At 45.6% G+C, this 23,071-nt stretch overlaps 1 protein-coding gene across 4 annotated transcripts in view; it reads right to left on the bottom strand.

The window, feature by feature from the left end:
- Positions 1 to 687: 687 nt before the first annotated feature.
- Positions 688 to 23,071, bottom strand: part of CFAP95 (cilia and flagella associated protein 95) — a 45,189-nt gene continuing 22,805 nt past the window's right edge. For all 4 annotated transcript variants that reach the window (XM_081213889.1, XM_081213887.1, XM_081213890.1 and 1 more), the window contains one exon: positions 688 to 1,088. In XM_081213889.1, coding sequence (XP_081070015.1) covers positions 891 to 1,088 — 198 coding nt within the window. In that variant the 3' untranslated portion in view covers positions 688 to 890. The remainder of the gene's footprint in view (positions 1,089 to 23,071) is intronic.

Below are 23,071 nucleotides of genomic sequence, written 5' to 3'. Positions count from 1 at the left end.
CAGAAGGAAAAACAAATACACCCAATATAGGGTTGGTGTGTTTTCCTTTCCTTGCCAAGAAAAAGGGATGGCTTTGGATCCTGTAGACCTCAAACCTCCTTCGGTGACTCCTCCCTTGGCAGCTTTCACATCCATGAGGCAGCCATGGCCTATTGCAGGGATCACAGGATTGTGCCCTTAAGCTTGCATTTGGAAGGGACTTACTGAAAATACTAGTTGTACAGGGAGGGTGGTAAAAAATCAGGGCATTCAAGTACACAACAACAACCATTTTTATTATTTGTACTTTGCCCATCTGACTGGGTTGCCTCAGCCACTCTGGGCAGCTTCCAACATAGTGATAGGATATAGATGACCCTGCAAGCAGGCCAACTGTTTTAGGTGGTGTTCACTAAATATGGCAAATGCATATTAACTCCCCACCCCCTGTGCGTATAAAAGGATGACTAACCAAATCTTATCATCACAGCACTATATATTAATACTAAGTGACCCCCTTGTCAATGGCAGACCATGTTGCAGGATGTGGGAAGGATAAGCAGAAAGCTATAAGAGAATTTAAAATGTACTTGCTATTTTTGACAGCAGCCCAAACTAATGTAACATGCAGTTCCTTCCTAAGCAAAGCACAATAATTTACAGAATTCCTCTAACTTGACATCTGTTGGTTTAATCCATCACAGAGAATTTCAGTAATCTGGGTTTTTATTTTGTTTTTTTGAACAGGTTAACAACAGGATCCCAATTTGGTACATCCATTATATAAGTACCGTATATGGATTTATTCTATAACCAACTATTCTAAAAGTTGCAATGTTGTTTATTTTGCAGTATGATTCTACAATAATCAGATACAAAGATAGACTTTACTTTTGTAGAGTTGCTAGTGCTTAAGAATTATCTTCATTCACATTTGTCCGTATAGGGCTAGTTACAGGAAATACTTTTTGCCTTAGATCTGCATTACCATACAACCCACTCTCATCTTGCCATGTGTTGATCCCATGTCTTCTGTAATCAGCCGTGTCCGTAAACTGAGAATGACATTTTCTGTGAACTACAGAGTAGCCATCTGGCTGAAGCTCAATCTAAAGAAAATACATTCAAGGGCATGTTATTAATCAGAAGGCAAATTGGGAAACCATTTTTGATGATAAGAGAGGCAATGTTTGTGTTTGCACATCAAGCAAAACTCTGCCACAACCTAGAAAACCCAAGAAGCTGCTTTATACTGAATCCGACCATTGGTCCATCTGGCTCAGTATTGCCTATGTCAACTGCTGGGGGCTTTTCAGAGTTTCAACTGGCGACATGACCAGCCCTACCGGGAGATGTCAAGGATTGAATCTGGAACTTCTACATGGGAAGCAGATGCTCCACCCCTAAGCTACAGCCCTTGTTACCCCCATAGAAAACCTTGTGCCATTAGCTCCCCTGGTTAAACAGTCTTGGTTTAGAATAGCTACCATTTTCACAGCAGATAAAATAGATTGAAAATCAGTGCTAGGGCAGGCTTCCTCAACCTCGGCCCTCTAGATGTTTTGAGACTACAATTCCCAGCATCCCTGACCACTGGTCCTGCTAGCTAGGGATCATGGGAGTTGTAGGCCAAAAACATCTGGAGGGCTGAGGGTGAAGAAGCCAGTGCTAGGGCAACAAAGCAAACAGTTTTTAAAGCTTTATTCCTGGTGACAGCAGCAGAAAATAATTTTTAAAAAAACCAAGAGCAAAGAAGGAGAAGAGTGAATTTCTGGGATTGGGGGTAAGCTATATCCCATGGTAAATTTCAGAGAGAGAAATATTTCACTTTATCCTTCTCATCTGTCAGGGGTTCAGAAGCAGAGGCGAGGGCAAGGGAGGAAACAGAGAGCGAGGGGGAGGAGTCCGAAGGAAAGATGAGCGATGACGACGACCCGAGATCTCCGAGTCTTTCCAGTGAATCGGAAGATTCACAGAAAGGAGCGCCAGTGGCCAGAGCGAGGGGGGAGATCAAGGGGACACCCCAGGAAAAAGGGACAAAAGGGGATTCAGAGAGCAGCAGTGGGAAATCGGGGCCAACGTCTCCAACAGAGCGCAGTGAGGAGGAAGGGCGCCAGGTATCGGGATCCGGCGACTCGCCGCAGGGGGGAGGGCATGAGTCAGGAGTGGCCACACCCCCATCGGGGAGCGAAGGAACGGTCAAGCGGAAAGTGGGAGGTTGGGCGCGCGCGCCAAGTTCAAATGCACAGGAAGGCGGCAGAGTAAGCAGCCCGGAAAGGGAGCCAGGTCCTAAAGCCCGCCGCAAGGAGACAGAAGGGTCCGGGGGGTCAGCGTCAGAAGAATCCAGGAAGGAAGAGACCACGGGGGGCAGAGGGACCCAGAGAAGGAGGGGAAGGCGGAAAAGGTGGAGTAAGGCGAGGTTATTAAGTTGGTGTACAGGAGGCGGGGACTCAGACGGAGCTTCGCCGGTCTAGCTGATAAGACGTAGGGCTGCCTGCGGCAGTTTGAAATTGGAAACTGTAACTCAATAAAGACTTTTATAAAGTGAACGCTGGCTAACGTGATCCTCTGTGAGCTAGGATCTGGAAGCAGCCCTGACAGTAAGCTCCGTCTCCCAGTTTTGGCACCTAAAGCCTCGCAGAAAGGGGTGCAGACTGGTGCCTACTCGCGAGCTCACGAACGGCAGACAAGATGACTGCCGAACAGCAGATAGCGGATCTGCGAGAAGCAGTGACACAACTGAATGCCGAGATACTCGCATCCAGGAAGAGAGAGGGGGTTGGGGAGAAGAGCAGGCGGTCTAGTATCTCACTTCGATGGGAATTTACAACAGTACCCCAACTTCCGAGCAGATGTACAGTGTGCGCTGCAACTGTTGGACAAGGACTTTAGAGATGAGCAAGAGAAAGTGGGGTTTATCCTGTCCCATTTGCATGGAGATGCTAAAGCATGGCTGCGCAATTTGTGGAGAGATAAGGATCCGGCACTCAGAAGTGCGGATGCCTTCATTAAAGCGATGGATGCGTGCTTTTTATCAAGCATTGACGTGGATCTTGCCCGGAAGGAGATACACGGACTGAAGCAGGGGAGGGCCAGTGTGAGGCAGTATCATGCCCGATTTTTTGCACTGGTCAGTGCCCTGGAATGGGACAGAGATTCAGCTCCAGTCAGAGACCTTTTTTGGGAAGGTTTGAGCGGCGCGGTTAAAGACGAAATTGCGAGGGGGGAGAGACCCCGGAGCACGCAGGAGGTCGTTCAGAGGGCGCTGACGGTTGGGGTGCGTCTGGAAGAACGTCCGTGGAGCAGGGACGAAGGGTGCGGAGGGCGCGAACCAGCGAGAGGGTTTTCCTTCGTTCCCAGGGAAGCAGCCGTGCGCAATCTACGCCTCCGCCAGGAGGGGGAGCGGAACCTATGGAGGTGGGAGGTGCCAGGGCTCAGTCAGCTACCAGAGCCCTAGCGCCGGGAGCAGTCAAAGCGAAGCCTCCTAGAGGGAACAGGAAGTGCTACATCTGCGACAGTCCTCAGCACATGGCGAAAGAGTGTCCCCAGAGGATCCACAAACACACTGCAGCCTCTGCAACGGTAACTGCAGCTACTCAGCACAGAGAACCACAGCAGGGAAACGACGGAGTCTGGCTGGAGACGGAGGCACTGGGGCCCAGCCAGACGAGTCAGTGAAGCAGTCCCCAGAGATTTTGCAGCCCACAGACCCCCTCCCGCCCAGACCAGTGGTGCAGCTCACCGCATCGCTCCAGCTACCCAATGGCCTCACAATGGACGTGCCAATCACCGTGGACTCTGGCAGCAACGCGGACTTTATAGGGCAAGACTTCGTCGATCAGCACGCTATTCAGTTGCTGCCTGCCACGCTGCCCCTGCAGGTTGTCACGGTGGATGGCAGGGAGCTGCTCGGGGGGCAGGTGGTGAAGCAAACGCCGCCAATGGTGATGCGACTGGGAAATCACAGGGAAATCATCAGTTTTAATGTCACCCAACTGTCGGACACGCCTATTGTATTGGGCATGAGTTGGCTGGACAGGCATAGCCCGACGCTGGCTTGGTACCAGCGGCAGCTGGTCTTCGGCTCTTCCTATTGTGCTGAACACTGCATCCTGCCCCGGCAGGAGGGAGAGGAAGAGGAGTCACAGCTGCAGCTGGGGACGCTGCAGGCAGTCCCCCACAAATACGCGGGGTTTTTGGAGGTTTTCTGTGAGGAGGCGGACAAGCTACCTCCCCACAGGCCCTATGACTGCAAGATTGACCTCCTGCCAGGGGCGGCACTGCCTAAAGGGAAACTGTATTCTATGTCTGAGGACGAACTACAGGAACTCAAGGAGTTCATAGATCATAATTTGAAGCGAGGCTTCATCCGGGAGTCCAGGGCAGTGGGGGGCAGTCCTGTCTTCTTTGTCAAGAAGACACGCCCCAAAAAAGGCTCGTAGTGGACTATCGGACCTTAAACAGTATGACCAGACCATCTGATTTCCCCATGCCCCGGATCGACGACCTCCTCGCGACGGTGCGCAAAGGACGCGTGTTCACCAAGTTGGACCTGCGCGGGGCGTACAACCTCATTCGCGTGTGGGAAGGCGATGAGTGGAAAACGGCCATGTTCACGCCTCTGGGCACCTACAAATACAGAGTTATGCCGTTTGGACTGCAAAATGGCTCCCACTGTTTTCAAGCTTTCATGCATCACGTGTTAGCGGGGCTCCTATACAAGAAGTGCGTCTGTTTCCTGGATGACATCCTGATATTTTCGGAATCGCAGCAGACCCACGACAGGGACGTCAAGGAAGTGCTGAGCAGACTGCAGAAGCACAGGCTGTACGCCAAGCTGGAAAAGTGCCAGTTCAACGTGTCGGAGGTGGATTTCCTGGGCTACAAGTTGTCGGACAAGGGGCTCGCCATGGACAGCGCCAAGGTTCGCGCCGTGTTGGATTGGAAGAGCCCGCGCAACCGAAAGGAGGTCCAGCGGTTTATCGGCTTTGCGAACTTCTACCGCAAGTTTATCAAGGGATTTGCAATGCAGACGGCGGCCATCACAGACACGCTCAGCTCCAAGAAAAAGTTCATCTGGACGGAGCAGGCGGAGCAGTCCTTTCAGGCACTCAAGCGTCTCTTCGCGTCGGAAGAGCAGCTGCTACATGTCGACCCCAGCAGACCGATGAGGGTGGAGACAGACGCCTCAGACAGAGCCGTGGGAGCAGTCCTGTTGCAGCGAGACCCGCAGGGGACTTGGAGGCCTGGAGCGTTCTACTCCAGGAAGCTTAGCAAGTCGGAACAGAACTACACCATCTGGGACAGGGAATTACTTGCCATTCATGCAGCATTCAAGGCGTGGAGGCACTTCCTGATCGGCGCCAAGCACACAGTGCAGGTCTGCACAGACCACAAGAATCTAGAGCACTGGCGCACAGCGCAGTTCCTGAACCAGAGGCAGATACGTTGGGCAGAGTTTTTTGCGGACTTCGACTTCCGGATAGAGTATGTCCCTGGAGACACCAACATCATGGCGGATGCCCTATCCCGTAAACCGCAATACCTGGAGGAGGCGAAGCCAGCGACAGCCATGCACATCTTCGCACCGACAGCATGGGCGTGCGCTTCGGCAACGGTTGACCTGGATGCGGTACGGCGAGCGTTGCAGGACGACTCCTTCGCGCAAGCTAAATTGGCAGAGGTGCACAGGGGCACGGCGACAACCAACGAGTTCCAAGAGCGCGATGGATTGCTCATCCGTAAGGGGGCCATCTACGTGCCGGGAGACGAACTTCGCGCCAAGGTACTGCAGCAGTTGCACGACGCGCCCACTGCCGGGCACTTTGGCACGGAGAAGACGATGGAATTGGTCGCTAGGGATTTCTGGTGGCCCAGGATGAGAGGGGAAGTCACAGACTACGTGGCGAGGTGCGACACCTGCCAGAGGGCCAAGCCAGTGCACAGACCACCGGCGGGACTGCTGGAACCGCTGCAAACCCCGTTCGAACCATGGGAGAGAGTGGCTCTGGACTTTGTCACGGATCTACCCAGCTCGAGGGGCAAGACAGCAGTGCTAGTGGTGGTGGACTTGTTCACCAAGATGGCGCATTTCATTCCGTGTGCGAAGGTGGCCACGGCGGAACAAACCGCCAAACTGTTCATAGATCACGTGTTCAAGGTTCATGGTCTGCCGCGGTCTATACTGTCCGACAGGGGGCGACAGTTCATCTCGAACTTCTGGCAGAAGCTGATGGGCTTCCTGAACGTCAAGATCAACCTAGCGTCGGCAAGACACCCGCAGACCAACGGGCAGGCGGAGCGAGTCAATGCCATCATGCAGCAGTACCTAAGATGTTATGCAAATCAACAGCCCGCAACGTGGGTGGATTACCTGCCACTCGCCGAGTTCGCCTACAACAACACGAAGCACGTGTCCACGGGGGTGACGCCGTTTTTCGCCAACAATGGGAGGCACCCCAGAACCTTCCCGGGACTGGAAAGAATGGGGGAGGGGGAGCCGCAAGCAGGCGGACAAACACAGGAGGGTTGGCGAAGAGATACACGTGGGCGACTGGGTCTGGTTGGCAGCCCACGCAGTGCCGGCCAGATCGTTAGCAAAGAAGAAGCTGGGGCATAAGCAACTGGGGCCCTACCAAGTCGAGGCACAGGTCAACCCGGTGGCCTTCCGGCTGGCACTTCCGGAGGGATCAGGATGCATCCGGTGTTCCACCGATCGGTGCTCACTCCCTACAAGGCACCTCACAGATTTCAGGAGCCAGGAACGGCACCGAGTCCGCTCCAGGAGGGGACCGAGCCAGAGGGAGTGCCACAGGAGGGGCCCATCAACGAGGTCACAGAGATTTTGGACTCTAGATGGGGGGAAGAGGGAGTGGAATACCTTCTCGCCAGAGAGGGCACCCCAGCCAGTGCCAACAGCTGGGTGCCGGGCTACGCTTTGGACGAACCGCTACTTAAAGACGAGTTTCATGCCCTCTTTCCACACAGGCCCATGCCAGCCGAGTTTTTCGACGACTGGCTTTTCACACCCACGCTTTCAGACAGCACGTTCCGGGGGTTCGACTCGGACGAGGAACCCGCACTGAACACACATTCCCAGAAGGGGTCACCCTCGGGATCTGCCTCGGAACCCTCGTATTGGTGGGATGATCGACCAGAGGAGCAGTGGCGCAGGAAGTGGCTGGAGGGTCCCGGGCGAGCGACGCCCCCAGGAGGGACAGACGAAGAGACGGACATGGACGTGTTCGGGGAGGACCTTGGGTTCGAGCACGGCGGCACAGAGATGGAGGAGGAGGCGACCTTCGACGATGCGCGCAGGGAGGAAGAATCGGAAGTTTTCAGTTGGATGCCAGCCACGGGAAGCGAACTGTATCCGGCATTCGTCCCCATGACAACGGAGCAACCAGCACCCACACCTGAAGGAGGGGAGGGGGGAAGGGGGGGCTTTGAGGGGGGGATGGATGTCAGGGGTTCAGGAGCAGAGGCGAGGGCAAGGGAGGAAACAGAGAGCGAGGGGGAAGAGTCCGAAGGAAAGATGAGCGATGACGACGACCCGAGATCTCCGAGTCTTTCCAGTGAATCGGAAGATTCACAGAAAGGAGCGCCAGTGGCCAGAGCGAGGGGGGAGATCAAGGGGACACCCCAGGAAAAAGGGACAAAAGGGGGTTCAGAGAGCAGCAGTGGGAAATCGGGGCCAACGTCCCCAACAGAGCGCAGTGAGGAGGAAGGGCGCCAGGTATCGGGATCCGGCGACTCGCCGCAGGGGGGAGGGCATGAGTCAGGAGTGGCCACACCCCCATCGGGGAGCGAAGGAACGGTCAAGCGGAAAGTGGGAGGTTGGGCGCGCGCGCCAAGTTCAAATGCACAGGAAGGCGGCAGAGTAAGCAGCCCGGAAAGGGAGCCAGGTCCTAAAGCCCGCCGCAAGGAGGCAGAAGGGTCCGGGGGGTCAGCGTCAGAAGAATCCAGGAAGGAAGAGACCACGGGGGGCAGAGGGACCCAGAGAAGAACGGTCAGGCGGAAAAGGTGGAGTAAGGCGAGGTTATTAAGTTGGCGTACAGGAGGCGGGGACTCAGACGGAGCTTCGCCGATCTAGCTGATAAGACGTAGGGCTGCCTGCGGCAGTTTGAAATTGGAAACTGTAACTCAATAAAGACTTTTATAAAGTGAACGCTGGCTAACGTGATCCTCTGTGAGCTAGGATCTGGAAGCAGCCCTGACATCATCCTAAACATATTTTATTTAAAGTAAATCCTCTTGATTTTGATTATGCTAATTTTCAAGTAAGCATGCTTAGGATTGCAGTCTTATTTTAAATGTTCAGTTTGTTATTCAGTTAGGTAATTTGTACGTGAAAGCTATCTTTCCTTTATGTGTACTACAGGCATCTAGAAAAAGGAGAGTAGATGGAAGATGGAGATGAGCTGTTTGTTGGGGGGGGGGAGATATTTATCCCCCTTACTCCCTGCAAGTGATGCTGATGTTTGTTGGATCATGAAATTAGAGGAGGGCTTTCTGAAATTAATAGTATTTAACATTGTTGTCATTGCCTAGAGCTTGAGGGAAGCTTCAATAAATAAATGTAAAACTAGAATTCAAGCAAAAACCCCTCCTGAAACTCCCCATGTGTGTGAGCAACGCAGCCATACGTCTGGAGTTAAGGATTGCAACATTGGAGACTGTCATCTGGAAGCGAGTCTTTGGCTATTGGCTGTCCAGCTGGCATAGGCTTCCCGACCATTACCTTTTTCAGTGCCTCTGGCGGGACGAATTTGTTAATCCGTGGGTAGGAAAAATCCATGCCAAACTTCTGAGCATCGGAATCTCCCCAGCGGACTCCTTAAAGATGAACTTACGCTCAGCTAAAAGCCTCATTGAGCAAAGATTAGCAGACATTGAAAATCAACACAACCTTGCCAGAGGTGGGGGTGTCTGCTCCCCCAGGTATCACGGAATAACCCCACCACTTGACCTTCCATCATACATGTCATCTCTTTCATCAGTACCTCACCGACTTGCATTTATTCGTGCAAGGTTCAATGTCCTTCCATCGAACCTGCTGAGCCACAGATTTTCCAAGGGTTTGGTGTCTCCGCTATGCGTGTGTGATGGGAAAACTGTTGAATCTCTTCCACATATAATGTTCAACTGTCCCCTACATAGCATAGCCAGGACTAAATTCCTGGGCCCTGCTTTACTGCGCTTGGTTAGCAGGCCTGTTGAGTCACACGCCGCACTGCTTTTGCAGGATACAGATCCTTCTGTTACTCTGCAGGTGGCGAGATTCCTGAATGCGGTTATCTCACACGCAAAAACCACCAAAAAACAACAACAACATCAAAATCTAATCGGACAGTTATGATGAGAGTGCATGTCGGATCTCGTCTTCAGTTTTCCTTTTTCTGTGAACCGTCCCTTGGAGCTCTCCGGGCCACATCCTATTATTTGGCTCTGCCCAATGACCCACCCTTGCATCGCAGTGTTCACCTTCTGTTGCCAGATATTTCGGTTTTTAAGCCTTTGTGCTTTTTTATGTTTGTACATATTTTATGGGCTAATAGCCGTAAATAAATGAATGAAAATGAATGAAAACCCACCAAGTCTATAGACAAGAAACGTAAATACCACGCCATTTCTTGTTTGATGGGTAGTTTTAAAAACAACAATAAAAACCATTGGTTATGTTTGCTGTTTTAAAAGAAAAAAAGCCTTTATTTTAAAAGATAACTAGCTAATAGAAACATAACAGCTCTGCTATTTCCCTACTACCATTATAGCTCAGTTTATGTGATGTGGTAGCATCAGGGTGGATAAAAATCAATGATTTTCAAAAAAAAATGTTTAAAAAACAGATTTTTTTAAAAAATCAGTTTTTTAAATTTAAATTGGATTTTTAAAATGAAATGCTTTTGGAGGGAAAATCTTTCTAAAGATAATTTTCTATCTAAGTTACATTATAGTCCAAAGGGTATTCATCAGGAAATAAGGATTTAAGTTTTTCATGTGTGCTAAAACTCAGTCTAAGGTTGTGGGTTTTTTTTTTTTAATTATTTAACCACATCAGTTAATTAAAAAAAACAAACCCACAACCTTAGACTGAGTTTTAACACACATGAAAAACTTAAATGTTTAACCACATCAGTCCCCTTCATGGATCACTGCCTTGCCGTGGCGAAGGGGCTTGAATAACTCAGAGAAGCTATGAACTATGCCAAGCAGGGCACCCAAGATGGACAGGTCATAGTGGAGAGTTTTGACCAAACGTGATCCACCTGGAGCAGGAACCGGCAAGCCACTCCAGTATCCCTGCCAAGAAAACTCCATGGACAAAGACAACAGGCTTATAAAAGTTATGACGCTGGGAGATGAGCCCCTCAGGTCGGAAGGTGTCCAACATGCTACTGGGGAAGAGCGGAGGACAAGTACAAGTAGATCCAGAGCTGATGAAGCGGCTGGGCCAAAGCCGAAAGGACGCTCAGTTGCGGATATGCATGGAAGCGAAAGGAAAGTCCAATGCTGTAAAGAAAAATATTGCATAGGAACCTGGAATGTAAGAACCATGAACCTGGGTAAGTTGGATGTGGTCAAAAATGAGATGGCAAGAATAAATATTGACATCCTGGGCATCAGTGAGCTAAAATGGATGGGAATGGGCGAATTCAGTTCAGATGACTATCATATCTACTACTGTGGGCAAGAAACCCGTAAAAGAAATGGAGTGGCCCTCATAGTCAACAAAAGTGGTGAAAGCTGTTGTCAGGGCTGCTTCCAGATCCGAGCTCACAGAGGATCACGCTAGCCAGCGTTCACTTTATAAAAGTCCTTATTGGGTTACAGTTTCCAATTTCAAACTGCCGCAGGCAGCCCTACGTCTTATCAGCTAGACCGGCGAAGCTCCGTCTGAGTCCCCGCCTCCTCTACACCAACTTAATAACCTCGCCTTACTCCACCTTTTCCGCCTTCCCCTCCTTCTCTGGGTCCCTCTGCCCCCCGTGGTCTCTTCCTTCCTGGATTCTTCTGACGCTGACCCCCCGGACCCTTCTGTCTCCTTGCGGCGGGCTTTAGGACCTGGCTCCCTTTCCGGGCTGCTTACTCTGCCGCCTTCCTGTACATTTGAACTTGGCGCGCGCGCCCAACCTCCCACTTTCCGCTTGACCGTTCCTTCGCTCCCCGATGGAGGTGTGGCCACTCCTGACTCATGCCCTCCCCCCTTCGGCGAGCCGCCGGATCCCGATACCTGGCGCCCTTCCTCCCCACTGCGCTCTGTTGGGGACGTTGGCCCCGATTTCCCACTGCTGCTCTCTGAATCCCCTTTTGTCCCTTTTTCCTGGGGTGTCCCCTTGATCTCCCCCCTCGCTCTGGCCACTGGCGCTCCTTTCTGTGAATCTTCCGATTCACTGGAAAGACTCGGAGATCTCGGGTCGTCGTCATCGCTCATCTTTCCTTCGGACTCCTCCCCCTCGCTCTCTGTTTCCTCCCTTGCCCTCGCCTCTGCTCCTGAACCCCTGACAGCTGTACTGGGATGCAGTCTCAGAAATGATAGAATGATCTCGATACGCATCCAAGGCAGACCTTTTAACATCACAGTAATCCAAGTTTATGCACCAACCACTGGTGCTGAAAAAACTGAAATTGACCAATTTTATGAAGACTTACAACACCTTCTAGAAGTGACACCAAACAAGGATGTTCTTCTCATTATAGGGGATTGGAATGCTAAAGTAGGGAATCAAGAGATAAAAGGAACAACTGGCAAGTTTGGCCTTGGAGATCAAAACGAAGCAGGGCAAAGGCTAATAGAGTTCTGTCAAGAGAACAAGCTGGTCATCACAAACACGCTTTTCCAACAACACAAGAGACGACTCTACACATGGACATCACCAGATGGGCAACATCGAAATCAGATTGATTATATTCTCTGAAGCCAAAGATGGAGAAGCTCTATACAGTCAGCAAAAACAAGACCTGGAGCTGACTGTGGCTCAGATCATCAGCTTCTTATAGCAAAATTCAAGCTTAAACTGAAGAAAGTAGGAAAACCACTGGACAGGTAAGATACAATCTAAACCAAATCCCTTATGAATACACAGTGGAAGTGAGGAACAGGTTTAAGGATTTAGATTTGCTGGACAGAGTGCTTGAAGAACTACGGGTGGAGGGACGGCTTCCGGGTTAACGCCATCGGCTAATGGCAGATTCCCTCCGAGGTGGACAGAGTGCCTGAAGAACTATGGATGGAGGCTCGTAACATTATATAGGAGGCAGCAATGAAAACCATCCCAATGAAAAGGAAATGCAAGAAAGCAAAGTGGCTGTCCAATGAGGCCTTACAAATAGTGGGGGAGAGAAGGCAAGCAAAATGCGAGGGAGATAGTGAAAGATACAGGAAATGGAATGCAGATTTCCAAAAAATAGCAAGGAGAGACAAGAAGGCCTTCTTAAACGAGCAATGCAAAGAAATAGAGAAAAACAACAGAATGGGAAAAACCAGAGATCTGTTCAAGAAAACCGGAGAAATGAAAGGAACATTTCGTACAAAGATTACCATAATAAAGGACAAAAGTGGTAAGGACCTAACAGAAGCAGAAGACATCAAGAAGAGGTGGCAAGAATACACAGAGGAATTATACCAGAAAGATATGGATGGCTCGTACACCCCAGGTAGTGTGGTTGCTGACCTTGAGCCAGACATCCTGGAGAGTGAAGTCAAAAGGGCCTTAGAAAGCACTGCAAATAACAAGGCCAGTGGAAGTGATGGTATTCCAGCTGAACTGTTTAAAATTTTAAAAGATGATGCTGTTAAGGTGCTACACTCAATATGCCAGCAAGTTTGGAAAACTCAGCAGTGGCCAGAGGATTGGAGAAGATCAGTCTACATCCCAATCCCAAAGAAAGGCAGTGCCAAAGAATGCTCCAACTACCGCACAATTGCACTCATTTCACATGCTAGCAAGGTTATGCTTAAAATTCTACAAGGAAGGCTCAAGCAGTATGTGGACCGAGAACTCCCAGAAGTGCAAGCTGGATTTAGAAGAGGCAGAGGAACTAGAGACCAAATTGCAAACATGAGCTGGATTATGGAGAAAGCTAGAGAGTTCCAGAAAGACATCTACTTCTGCTTCATTGACAGCCTTTGACTGTGTCAACCACAGCAAACTATGGCAAGTTCTTAAATAAATGGGAGTGCCTGATCACCTCATCTGTCTCCTGAGAAATCTCTATGTGGGACAAGAAGCTACAGTTAGAACTGGATCTGGAAGAACTGATTGGTTCAAAATTGGGAAAGGAGTACGGCAAGGCTGTATATTGTCTCCCTGCTTATTTAACTTATATGCAGAATTCATCATGCGAAAGGCTGGACTGGATGAATCTCAAGCTGGAATTAAGATTGCCGGAAGAAATATCAACAACCTCAGATATGCAGATGACACAACCTTGATGGCAGAAAGTGAAGAGGAATCAAAGAACCTTTTAATGAGGGTGAAAGAGGAGAGCACAAAATATGGTCTGAAGCTCAACATCAAAAAAACGAAGATCATGGCCACTGGGCCCATCACCTCCTGGCAAATAGAAGGGGAAGAAATGGAGGCAGTGAGAGATTTTACTTTCTTGGGCTCCATGATCACTGCAGATGGTGACAGCAGTCACGAAATTATTATTATTTTTTAGATTCTTTTTATTGATTTTCATATACATAACCAAAAAAAGAAGAGGCAAAAATAAATATACAGAAAAAATCCACATCTAAAGTAATCGTTGCATAAACAAAATTCCAAAAGTAAGAAGAAAAAAGAAATAATAATAACAATAACAAGCAATTTTCCTTTCAATTATTAATCCTCTCCTTTGTTTTTTATATCTTTCATGGTCTAAATCTCTCTTCACCCCCCTACCGACCTCCATCCCTCCTGCTTTCAGGCTTCTTAATCTTTATGGTTTGGTTCTCCTGCAGCTTACATTTACAACTGGTTTACACATCGTGAGATTTACATCAAACCCGCTATAGTCTTTAAATTTCTATAGTTTTCTTCTATGTAGGTCATGAATTTGTTCCAGTCATTAATAAACTTTGCATTCTTTTGGTTCCTAATTTTTTGTGTCAATTTTGCTAAGTTAACGAATTCAAATAATTTTGTTTGCCACTCTCCAATTGACGGTGTGTTTTGACTCTTCCAATTTTGGGCAATTAACAATCTGGCCGCGGTCGTAGCATATTGGAATAAAACTCTATCCTGTTTCTTAATCTCCTCTCCTACAATTCCTAGTAGGAATGCTTCCGGACGTTTAGGAAATGTATATTTAAGTATTTTTTTTAACTCATTATATATGAGTTCCCAATATTTCTTCATTTCTTCACATGTCCACCACATGTGAAAGAAATTGCCCTCCTTTGTCTTACATTTCCAACAATTCTTATCTCCTGTTTTGTACATTTTCCTCAGCTTTGCTGGGGTGATGTACCACCTATACATCATTTTTTCTAAGTTCTCCCTAAGCGCTACACATGCTGTAAATTTCATTCCGCTGACCCATAATTTTGACCATTTATCATATTCAATGTTATAGCCCAGATCTATTGCCCATCTTGTCATTACCCCTTTTATTTCTTCATCTTTCGTATCCCACTCTAGTAGTATGTCGTACATTTTAGATAATAATTTGTGTTTGCTTTCGATTATCTCTATCTGGAACTTCGATTTTTTTCCATTCATACCTGTTTTCTTATCCATTGTCCATATAGCATTTATTTGATGGTATTGAAACCAACCAGATAACTTGTCTTTTAAGTCCTCATACTTTTTCATGTTCCATCCACTTTCTGATCTTATCAATATATCTTCGTATGTCAACCTTTCTCCCTCCATATTAATTTTTTTTATTATTGATATGTCCATTGGGGATAGCCACCATGGTGTTTTCCATTCCAAAAGTTTTTTATTTCTCTCCCACACTTCCAAGAGGGGTCCCCTAATAATGTGATTTGAAAAGCCCTTGTGTACCTTTTCCTTGTTGTGCCATAGGTAGGAATGCCATCCAAACCTATTATCCGTCCCTTCTAGGTCTAACAAATCAGTATTTTCTAGTGTGATCCAGTCCTTAATCCAGCAGAGACTGGCAGCTTCATAGTAGAGTTTCAGGTTAGGTACCGAGAAGCCCCCTCTTTCCTTCCTGTCCGTAAGGATCTTATAACTAATTCTAGGTCTTTTACCCTGCCATATAAATTTGGAAAGGGTTCTTTGCCACTCATTAAATAGTTTGGTACCTCTAATTACAGGAATATTTTGAAATAGAAATAGCATTCTCGGAAGTAAGTTCATTTTTATCGCTGCCATTCTTCCTCTCCACGATAGCTTCACTCTGTTCCACACTTCTAGGTCTTTCTTAATTTCTTTCCATGTTGTAATGTAGTTATTTTCAATCAGGTTTATATTTTTGGTGGACAGCCAGATTCCCAAATATCTTATTTTTTTTGTCACTTTAATTACATACAACCTCTCTAATTTATCATTTTCTTCCTTTCTCAGATTCTTAGTCAACATTTTTGTCTTTAGTTTATTCAATTTGAACCTGGAGACCTTGCCAAATTCCTCAAACATTTCCAAGGCAGAGCAGTCACGAAATTAAAAGACGCCTGCTCCTTGGGAGAAAGGCGATGGCAAACCTAGACAACATCTTATAAAGCAGAGACATCACCTTGCCAACAAAGGTCCGTATAGTAAAAGCCATGGTTTTCCCAGTAGTGATGTATGGAAGTGAGAGCTGGACCATAAAGAAGGCTGATCGCCAAAGAATTGATGCTTTTGAATTATGGTGCTGGAGGAGACTCTTGAGAGTCCTGTGGACTGCAAGAAGATCAAACCTCTCCATTCTGAAGGAAATCAGCCCTGAGTGCTCACTGGAAGGACAGATCCTGAAGCTGAGGCTCCAATACTTTGGCCACCTCATGAGAAGAGAAGACTCCCTGGAAAAGACCCTGATGTTGGGAAAGATGGAGGGCACAAGGAGAAGGGGACGACAGAGAATGAGATGGTTGGATGGTGTTCTTGAAGCTACCAGCATGAGTCTGACCAAACTGCAGGAGGCAGTGGAAGACAGGAGTGCCTGGCATGCTCTGGTCCATGGGGTCACGAAGAGTCGGACACGACTAAACGACTAAACAACAACCACATCAGTTAACAAACATGGATACATATGCTATAATGTTATTGTTTTAGTTAAATAAGTTGTTTGAATTGTTATTAAGGATAACAGAATAAATATAGAAAGAATTTGAGAGAATCAAAGAAGGAAGAGATAGTCAAACAATTGAAAGACTGTGAGAGGAAATTAATAACAAACCCAGGGGATGAAAAGACTAAACAAATTTCTAAATTGCTCCAAACACAATACTCAACATTAATAAGTCAAGAAATAGAATGGAAAATAAAATTAATGAAACAAAAGTATTTTGAATCTGCTAATAAAACGGGGAGACTATTGGCTTGGCAAATAAGAAAAAGGAAAAAACAAAATATGATAAACAAAATTAAATCGGAAGAGCAAATAATAGAGGACCCCAATGAAATAAAGAGAAAGTTTCTTCAATTTTATGAAACTTTGTATAAAAGAAAGGAGGAGGAAGACATAGTGGAGATAGAGAGATATATGGAAAGAAGTGAGGAAGAGCAACTTACTGAAGAAGAAAAAGTATACTTGAATAACTTAATAACTGTGGAAGAGGTGAAGGAAGCAATTAAAAAAATGAAACCAGGGAAAGCACCAGGCCCAGACGGTCTGTCTCAAAAATATTATAAAGTATTGGAAGAACATTTGGCCCCGGTTTTACGGGATGTAATTAATAATATTTTAAGAGGAGGGATGATACCAGACTCATGGAGAGAAGCATACATCACGTTAATACCCAAACCAGATTCAGATAAATTGGATATAAGAAACTATAGGCCTATATCACTGCTTAATAATGATTATAAGATATTTGCCGAAATAATGGCAAATAGACTAAAGAAATACTTGACTAGAGCTATACATAAAGATCAGGCCGGATTTCTGCCAAATAGGCAGTTAAAGGATAATGTAGATATCATTGAATACTTGGACCTTAGAATTGATATCCCTGCGGCTTTAATTTTTATAGATGCCGAAAAGGCATTTGACAATGTATCTTGGAGCTTCATGTTAAAATGTATGGAGACGGTAGGGATAGAAGGGCCCTTTCTAGAAGGTATAAAGGCGATCTATTCAGGCCAAAAGGCCAAGTTAATTATTAATAATAACTTAACTAACCCATTTAAGATCTCTAAGGGTACAAGACAGGGGTGCCCTCTGTCCCCTCTCCTATTCATCATGGTTTTGGAAGTTATCATGAATAAAATAAGGGGAACACCAGAAATTAGAGGAATTAAAATTGGAGCAAAAGAATATAAATCTAAGGCATATGCTGATGACTTAGTAATATCTTTAGAAGAACCAATAACAGGCATTGATAAAGTTTTAGAGTTACTCGAAGAGTTTGGAAAGCTGTCCGGGTTTAAGTTAAACAAAGTCAAAACAAAAATAATAACAAAAAATTTAGCTGAAGATGCAAGAAATCAATTAGAGCGGCAAACTGGGATTAAGGTAGTGAAAAAGGTGAAATATTTGGGTATTTGGATATCCACAAAAAATATAAACTTAGTAGAAGACAACTATAATAGAACTTGGAGAGAGATCAAAAAAGACCTAGATAGTTGGAGTAGATTAAAACTCTCATGGGCAGGAAGAATGGCTACCATTAAAATGAGCATTCTCCCAAGAATGATTTTCTTATTTCAAAACATCCCAGTGATCAGGGGCACAACAATGTTTAAAGAATGGCAGAGGACCCTGTCCAGATTCATCTGGCAGGGGAAAAGAGCAAGAATCAAATTTAAACTACTCACAGACCGAAGGGAAAGAGGAGGGTTCGCTGTTCCGAACCTAAAACTATATTATGAGGCCTCGTGCTTGTGTTGGATTAAGGACTGGATAACCCTGGGAAATACGGATTTGTTGGATTTAGAGGGATTTAATGCCAGATTTGGCTGGCATGCGTATCTATGGCAGGATAAAGAAAAGGCGCACAAGGGATTCTCCAACCATGTCATCAGGGGGGCGCTACTGGAAGTATGGAATAGAAATAAAAGGTTGATAGAGGGGGGCACACCTTGGTGGCTATCACCGGTTGACATCTTAACAATCAAAAAACTAAATATGGAAAGCCCAAGATGGACCTATGAAGACCTTCTGGTTAAATCAGATAAGGGATGGAAAATGAGACCATAGGAGGAATTAAAGGATAAACTAACGGGGTGGCTTCAATACCACCAAATTAATGCCCTCTGGAGTGAACATAAAAAAGTAGGGATGAAGGAGAAAAAATCTAGATACCAGGTAGAAATAATAGAAGGAAACACCAAAATTTTGTCCAAAATGTATAATCAACTACTAGAGTGGGACACCAAGGACGAAGAGGTGAAAGAGGTCATGATCAAATGGGCTATAGACCTGGGATACAATTTGGATTACGATAGATGGGAGAAACTTTGGAATAAAGATATGAAATTCACAGCATGTGTTGGACTCCGAGAGAATATGGAAAAGATGATGTATCGTTGGTACATCCCTCCAGTGAAACTAGAAAAGATGTATAGAACAGGGGACAAAACCTGCTGGAAATGTAAAAAAAAGGAGGGTGATTTCCACCACGTGTGAAATAGTGAAAAGGTTCTGGGGTCTCATTTACGATGAATTAAAAAAGGTCTTGAAATATAACTTCCCTAAAAAACCTGAAGCCTTTCTTTTAGGAATGGTCGGAGATGAGATTAAGAAGGAAGATCAAACCATGTTTCAATATGCAACGGTAGCAGCTAGAATACTGTTAGCGCAGAATTGGAAAACACCCAACATCCCAACTATTAGAGAAAGGCAAATTAAGTTATTTGAGTATATAGAGTTAGCAAAAATGACACAGAAGATCAGGTATCAGAAAAACACCAAATTTATTAATGATTGGAACAAATTCATTACATACATGGAAACAAATTTAGGAAAAATTAAAATTACAGTAGGGGTAATATAAAACCGGTGATGTAGAGATAAAAGTGGCAAAAAGACTCTGCAGAAGAAAACATTGGGTGGTGGAGGGAAGTCAGGGAACAATACAGTATGAATCTAATGTCTTTGTTATGTGACTTTTTTGTGCCTTTGTATTTTGCTTTATTCTTTTTTTTTCTTTTTTATCCTTTTTGGATTGTTTGCGGTTTTGTTGGTGTATATGTCAGAAATAAAATAAAAAGAATTAAAAAAAAAAAGAATTGTTATTAAGGAAATGATTATTATTCTCCTTCCAATACAGTACAGCAGAAAAGTTGTCCAAATATAGACAGTTAACTTATTAAACCTCACAATTTCATAATTATCTGTCAATGTATTTCTAGTAGTATAACCAAATCAGTAATTTTTGATGTAACTGCAAAAACTACTTTGAAAAATTATTATTCTCTGCAGGATACATTAGGACTAAGGAAGCAAGGGATCTAATTGTCAGGAGACTCAGGAGACAGAGTAGCTGAAGGAAGAGGAACAAAGGGGAAGGACCAGAAGGGAAGGGGAAATAATCCAGAATGCTTGTTCTGGAGGGTTTCAATATTCACATTGTGTCCATCTTGGAGGGACCACGGTGGGACTTAATGCCCACCATGACCACTATGGTTTCTTAATACATTGTCCGCATGACGTTCTGCAGGATACACTTTGGATCTTGTATATTTGACGCCACAGAAAGTGGACAGTCTGGAAATCAGGGGTTTCTCTGTCAGCCCAATGTCTTGAACAGACTATTTCTTGGTGAGGTTTTGTCAAGATGTGGCCTGACAATGGGGAACCTAATCTGATGAAAGGAAATTGTAGAGGCCCCCCAGTACAACTGAGAACCTGGAAGAACCTACAAAAGTCCCAAAGCAGACTGTAGTGCCTCAGCTCATGAATGCCTTGTCTGAGCTGCGCAGCACAAGGACCACAGCCCATGCCCTGCCTTGATGCCCTATGCTTCCTCTTCCACCATCCAGGCCTTAAGAGCAAAGACGGCAGGGAATTCACTGAGTTCCTGCAAAGCTCCACAGGTGAAGTCATTCAACATCTGTAGCGAGGGGCCATCAGTAGGCCAATGAGACTCAACTCTTTCTCATCTGAGTCAGGTGATCAGGTGAGGCATGCAAGAGCCGAATTGGTGTCTGGACTCAGTAACTAGCAGCATGAATCTCAACACAGATGGAGGCACTGAGAGTGGGTAGTTTTCAGGTACAGAAAATTGGTGTTTGTCCTGATCTGGGTGAGATTTCATTCTTCCTGAAAGGGTGGAGACACAGTTTGAATCATAGAATCATAGAGTTGGAATAGACCACAAGGGCCATCGAGTCCAACCCCCTGCCAAGCAGGAAACACCATCAGAGCACTCCTGACATGTGGTTGTCAAGCCTCTGCTTAAAGACCTCCAAAGCAGGAGACTCCACCACACTCCTTGGCAGCAAATTCCACTGTCAAACAGCTCTTACTGTCAGGAAGTTCTTCCTAATGTTTAGGTGGAATCTTCTTTCTTGTAGTTTGGATCCATTGCTCTGTGTCCGCTTCTCTGGAGCAGCAGAAAACAACCTTTCTCCCTCCTCTATATGACATCCTTTTATATATTTGAACATGGCTATCATATCACCCCTTAACCTCCTCTTCTCCAGGCTAAACACGCACAGCTCCCTTAGCCGTTCCTCATAAGGCATCGTTTCCAGGCCTTTGACCATTTTGGTTGCCCTCCTCTGGACACGTTCCAGTTTGTCAGTGTCCTTCTTGTACTGTGGTGCCCAGAACTGGACACAGTACTCCAGGTGAGGTCTGACCAGAGCAGAATACAGTGGCACTATTACTTCCCTTGATCTACATGCTATACTCCTATTGATGCAGCCCAGAATTGCATTGGCTTTTTTAGCTGCCGCGTCACACTGTTGGATCATGTCAAGTTTGTGGTCAACCAAGACTCCTAGATCCTTTTCACATGTACTGCGCTCAAGCCAGGTGTCACCCATCTTGTATTTGTGCCTCTCATTTTTTTTGCCCAAGTGCAATACTTTACATTTCTCCCTGTTAAAGTTCATCTTGTTTGTTTTTGCCCAGTTCTCTAATCTGTCAAGGTCGTTTTGAAGTGTGATCCTGTCCTCTGGGGTGTTAGCCACCCCTCCCAGTTTGGTGTCATCTGCAAATTTGATCAGGATGCCCTTGAGTCCATCATCCAAGTTGTTGATAAAGATGATGAATAAGACCGGGCCCAAGACAGAACCCTGTGGCACCCCACTAGTCACTCTTCTCCAGGATGAAGAGGAACCATTGATGAGCACCCTTTGGGTTCGGTCAGTCAGCCAGTTACAAATCCACTGAGTGGTAGCATAGTCAAGACCGCATTTTACCAGCTTCTTTACAAGAATATCATGGGGCACCTTAGAATCATAGAATCATAGAATCATAGAGTTGGAAGAGACCACAAGGGCCATCGAGTCCAACCCCCTGCCAAGCAGGAAACACCATCAGAGCACTCCTGACATATGGTTGTCAAGCCTCTGCTTAAAGACCTCCAAAGTAGGAGACTCCACCACACGCCTTGGCAGCAAATTCCACTGTCAAACAGCTCTTACTGTCAGGAAGTTCTTCCTAATGTTTAGGTGGAATCTTCTTTCTTGTAGTTTGGATCCATTGCTCCGTGTCCGCTTCTCTGGAGCAGCAGAAAACAACCTTTCTCCCTCCTCTATGTGACATCCTTTTATATATTTGAACATGGCTATCATATCACCCCTTAACCTCCTCTTCTCTTTTTTTCTATAATAGTTTTTTTATTTGCTTTTTTCCAGGGTAAAAATACAACATCAGTAACACAACAAAAGCGGTTTTACAGAAAGAAAAAGAAAGTTATAAAGAAAAAGAAGAAATTCACTTTTTCAGATCCATTTTCATAATCAACCAGACTTCCCCACGTCCTCCATCCCCTGCCATCTTTACAATGAAAAATAAACAGCAAATTAATACCTTATTTCAGTTGTTTTTGTGTTTTCATTTAGTTATATAGTCCATAATTTATACGTTTCAAAATCTTAAAACTTAGTTTCAATCATTTACCAATTTCAATACTGAAGCGTGTTTTTCCAAAGCACTTAGCAAACTCTCAACATTCATATAACTTATAATGTTTTTGTAAATAGTCCTTAAATTTTTTCCAGTCCTCTTCCACTGCATCTTCTCCCAGGTCTCGGATTCTGCCTGTCATTTCGGCTAATTCCATATAGTCAATCAGCTGCGAATGCCATTCTTCCAGCGTGGGTAGTTCCTGTGCTTTCCAGTATTTAGCTATAAGAATCCTAGCTGCTGTGGTTGCATATAAGAAGAAAGTTCTATCTTTTTTTAACACTCTCTGGCCCACAATGCCCAGGAGGAAGGCCTCTGGTTTCTTACAAAAGGTGTATTTAAACACCTTTTTCAACTCGTTATAAATCATTTCCCAAAAAGCCTTCACCCTCGGGCATGTCCACCAGAGGTGAAAAAAAGTTCCTTCAGCCTCCTTGCATTTCCAACATTTATTATCAGACAAATGATAAATCTTTGCAAGTTTGACTGGGGTCATGTACCACCTGTATACCATCTTCATAATGTTTTCCTTTAAGGCACTGCATGCCGTAAATTTCATACCGGTGGTCCACAACCTTTCCCAGTCTTCAGACATAATGTTATACCCAATGTCTTGTGCCCATTTTATCATTGCTGATTTAACTATCTCATCTTGGGTATTCCATTCAAGCAACAAGTTATACATTCTTGAAAGCACTTTCGTCTTAGGTTCAAGTAGTTCTGTCTCTAATTTTGATTTCTCCACCTGGAAACCAATTTTTTTGTCCTTTTTAAAAATCTCTAGAATTTGGGCATAATGAAACCAGTCTCGCACCTTTCCTTTCAATTTTTCAAAGCTCTGCAACCTCCAAGTATCACCGTCTCTCTCAATTATATCACAATATCTCAACCAGCCACTCCCCATATTACGTAGTTT

Source organism: Podarcis bocagei (genome assembly GCF_964188305.1).
Source record: "Podarcis bocagei genome assembly, chromosome: 11".
In the NCBI taxonomy this organism is placed as follows: domain Eukaryota; kingdom Metazoa; phylum Chordata; class Lepidosauria; order Squamata; family Lacertidae; genus Podarcis; species Podarcis bocagei.
This window is presented reverse-complemented; position numbering and strand designations above follow the sequence as displayed.